This window comes from Coptis chinensis, chromosome 3 (genome assembly GCF_015680905.1).
Source record: "Coptis chinensis isolate HL-2020 chromosome 3, ASM1568090v1, whole genome shotgun sequence".
Classification (NCBI taxonomy): domain Eukaryota; kingdom Viridiplantae; phylum Streptophyta; class Magnoliopsida; order Ranunculales; family Ranunculaceae; genus Coptis; species Coptis chinensis.
In genome coordinates this window covers 14,912,107-14,915,905 of record NC_141458.1, presented here as the reverse complement: position 1 = coordinate 14,915,905, position 3,799 = coordinate 14,912,107, and the positions used below count along the sequence as shown (strand labels likewise).

General features: G+C 33.7%; 1 protein-coding gene across 1 annotated transcript; it reads left to right on the top strand.

The window, feature by feature from the left end:
• The first annotated feature begins 481 nt into the window (after positions 1-481).
• Positions 482-2,304, top strand: LOC147508141 (uncharacterized). The gene is made up of 6 exons (XM_086599108.1): positions 482-950; positions 1,028-1,077; positions 1,159-1,209; positions 1,327-1,461; positions 1,641-1,664; positions 1,811-2,304. The coding sequence occupies exons 3-6, from the start codon at positions 1,186-1,188 to the stop codon at positions 1,952-1,954; spliced, it is 327 nt and encodes a 108-aa protein (XP_086455234.1). The 5' UTR covers positions 482-950; positions 1,028-1,077; positions 1,159-1,185; the 3' UTR covers positions 1,955-2,304.
• Positions 2,305-3,799: the final 1,495 nt, after the last annotated feature.

Here is a 3,799-nt window from a genome sequence, read left to right as displayed (position 1 = left end):
AGGAGATCGGCCAACGACGAAATCGACAATGTCGGTATGATTTGATCTACTGGTTGTAATATTTGCAACTTTTTTGTATGTGCGGTTCTGAAACCTCCTTTGTAGAATTATAGGTCATGCGTGAATTTTTTTGGTGATTAGTGATTTTTCATATGGTGTGGATCGACTTTATTCATGTTATAGAGTTACTAAAGTATCACCCGTTCTCATAGCTCTGCATAGTTGCTAATAATTTTCTAAATAATTTAATGTAGCATCACCCGTTCATAGGACGGGTTCGGAAGGGCTAATCTCTACTAGTAGTATATCCTATAATGATCCTGGCCTCTTAAATTCATCCGGGTTTTTTTCTTACGCATAATGCCCCTGAATAAATAATTAAATCAAAACACCCAAATACCATTTATAAGGATAATTTGGTTTTTTTTCTGTTTTTGTAAATATATGATACCCACATTGTCCTTAAATGAAACTATTGGTTAGTCCTTTAATTTGGAGTAATTGGTCATTTCATCTGGTGGCGAATTAAAAAATCAAATCCACGCCTCTCATTTGAATTGTTCGCACCATAAATGTCATTTAATTAGGTAATTAATTAGACGTTAAAAAAATGAAAAGACAAGAGAGAGAGAACACTTCTTCATCTTCCCCTCAATTTGGCTGCACCCATGGTCTAATTATTGTGAGTTCAAGACACAACACACTCTCCTAAAAAAAAAATTTGTGTGCTTTTTGTCAAAATTTGCTGCTTCCAAAAACCCCAATTTGAAAATTAATTAAAAAAAATGGCAAAGAAGAAGACTTGGTGTTTTACGGAACCCCAATTGAGCGTGAAGAAGATATAACAAGTTGAAAGAAGAAATCAACTAAGAACTTCACTACTAAGTCTTTCTTTTGGAATAACAAATAAACTAAAACTGCTTCTGCCATTTCTGATTCTGCAAGGCCAAGTGAGTATAAATATATATATTTCTATATGATCTATGTGTTTTGGTAAACTAATATGTTTTGTTTTTTTTTTCTTCAGCTAAGTTGCAAGAATTGAATGTGTATGAGATCAATGAAAGAAGCTGAGGAGTTGAGTAAACTAATATTTATCTCGCTTTTCCTTTTTGTTATTCTTTCAAAATTTTCATTTACAAATATTCATTCTCTCAGGTTAGAAATGAAGAGAAGGTGAAAAGAATGCTAGGCCCGGATGTTGACATGGTAACTTATTTTCTCTCAACCAATGAATGTGAAGGATTTTAGGTTTTCCGTTTTTTTTAAAAAAACAACAAAATAATTATGTGCAAAAAATGATAATTTGGTATCCTATTCTTTTAGATTGTTGGAGACATTACCAAGGAGAGTACTTTAACTCCTGAGTACTTCAAAGGAGTGAAGAAAGTTATCAATGCAGTATCTGTCATTGTTGGCCCTAAGGAAGGAGACACTCTTGATAGGCAAAAATACAGCCAAGTAGGATCTTGATCCCTAATCAGTTGATTAAATGTATTACTTCTTGATGACAGCTGAGTGAGTGTAGCATATTGAACTTAATTGTTTATTATTTTCTTAATCTTAAAGCTTGAATGCACATTTAGAAGTGTGTAAACGTTTTTTAGTATATTAACATTTGGATTTCCTTGTGTTTACAGGGAATCAAGTTTTTCGAACTAGAGGTGTGTATATGACTGTCTCTATTGTGTCAAGAGTCAGATTCATTCTCTTATAAAATTTTGAATTCCGGATCTTATTTTTTATATTGTGATATGTCTATACATGTGATTATTGACTAACCTTTAATATTCCTGTGATTGTTGTGTAGATAAAAGGTGATTCACCTGAAATGGTGGAGTATATCGGGATGCATAATGTAATTAATGCTGTGAAGAAAAATGTTAGCCTTCAAAATGGGAAGTTGCTATTTGGATTTCAAGGCACAGCTTTGGTTGGCGTTAGGAAAACGTAGTTAACTTCCAACAGTTGATTGAAGGTGTCTCATACTTATGTTGATCAGAACATTTGTCAGATGGAAATTCTGTTCCTAAGGACATATTTATTCACCCTTATGTCAATAACATAGTGAGTTTCCACTGAAGATAATTTATCTGCAGATTTACCTTGGGGTGCTTTAGATGATGTTGTCATGAGAGGAGTTAGTGAAAGTACTTTTCAAGTTGATCCAACAGGCAGTGAGAGTGGTGGACCCACTAGGCTCTTTAAAGGTTAATACCTTTCAATTACTTCCAAGAATATATGATTAATGTGTATTATCGCTCTGAGGACCTTTAGGTCGTATATTGGTTAATTTTGTTTCTTAAAAACTTTGTTTCTGATATCCTTCGGTTGTTGTCTCCACTGCAAACAATGGTGGTTTTACTAGCATCGGAACCAAGGTATGCAGGAAGTGTTTGGATTTTGTTGCAGTCTTTGTCCAATTTTCTGAATGTTTTCTTAGTTGAGTCATGAAATTGGTATCTTGTTGAAATTGCACATGGTGCTCTGGAGTCATTTTAATGAGAAGCTATGTTCACATATAAAGTGTTTCCTATCCTACTTTCTTAAAACTTGAATCTTCCATTTCAATACCTATTAATTTTTTTCACTTGTATGACTTTTCAGCTTGATACAATTTAGTTGTTAAAAACGACTGAACCAAGTGTTTGTGCTTAAATTTATTTGCTCCATTGCATTATAAAGCCCAGGATGTCCTTGCAGATGTGTATCCAAGGTTTCTCTGGGAAACTACTACCATCTTCGACTGAATTACAATTTTACAACCTAGACATAGCCAGACTTCAACAACTGGAACCCATATTACTCCTGGCTAAAGTTTAGATGGCGTATATTTACTTGCCTAAGCCAAAACCCCAGTTAAATGTTGAGAACTAGGTAACCTTTGGCTTGAGGCTACCAGCCCATCATATTTTGAGTCTTATAAGTTAGACCTGGTATCACTTGGAAAACATTCTAAAGAAAGATAATGATGAGTCAACCGTGTACTGGTGCAACACATAACCTCCATTACCTGATTAATCTGTCCTCTGCTACATCTTGTATTTGTTTGGATGGCACTACACCATAATAGCTATTTTGTAATAGTGCAAATTTTCCATAAGTAACGGAAATAACTGTTACTTATTAAGTAACAGATATATCCGTTACGTTTTACCACAAGCGTTACTTAAAGTCCGAAATTAATATTTAATAATGTTTTGACGGGTTATGTTAGGATAGAGTAACACTTGTATCCGTGAGTAAAGGAGAAAATAAGGCAAAATAAATTTAAAATGAAAAGCTAGAAATATCAAAAGCCGGGCAATATTTGATATCACGACTATGTTTCCCCTTCTTTTTTTTTCTTTTTGTTTGGCTAACACTAATTTAGCAATTCTAATTTCGCGCCTGTTTTTTCGTGAAGAGGAAACCAAAAAATAAATAAAATAAAACACTCTCTATAGAACCCTAGCCTTCTGAAAAGATCTTAGGTTTCTCTTCGCATCTTCTCCGATTTCTCTTTTGGGTTGTGAAATATTGCTGACGAATCAGGTTAGTCTCTTGACTTCATTTTCGATTTCCTCTTACAGTCTCAATATATATTCTGCTTGATTAAAAAAGGTTGCTTTTTTACCGATACCTCTCTCTCTCATTTTTGTTGGTTGTTTGTAAACATGTTTATTTTCAGAATTCCATTGAAGGGTTAGTTTATGATGATGGTAACTCTATGTTATGATGATGGTAACTCTATGTTACACAAACAATTTATGGTATTGCACTCAATGTATTGAGTTACACATTGTCAAGTGCTGAAATT

Excerpts from the sequence above, each read along its gene's own strand:
- LOC147508141 (XM_086599108.1), top strand. The coding sequence starts at position 1,186 with ATGCTAGGCCCGGATGTTGACATG. Across the intron at positions 1,210-1,326 it reads TAGGCCCGGATGTTGACATG|ATTGTTGGAGACATTACCAA; the intron begins GTAACTTATTTT and ends CTATTCTTTTAG. Across the intron at positions 1,462-1,640 it reads ATAGGCAAAAATACAGCCAA|GGAATCAAGTTTTTCGAACT; the intron begins GTAGGATCTTGA and ends TTGTGTTTACAG.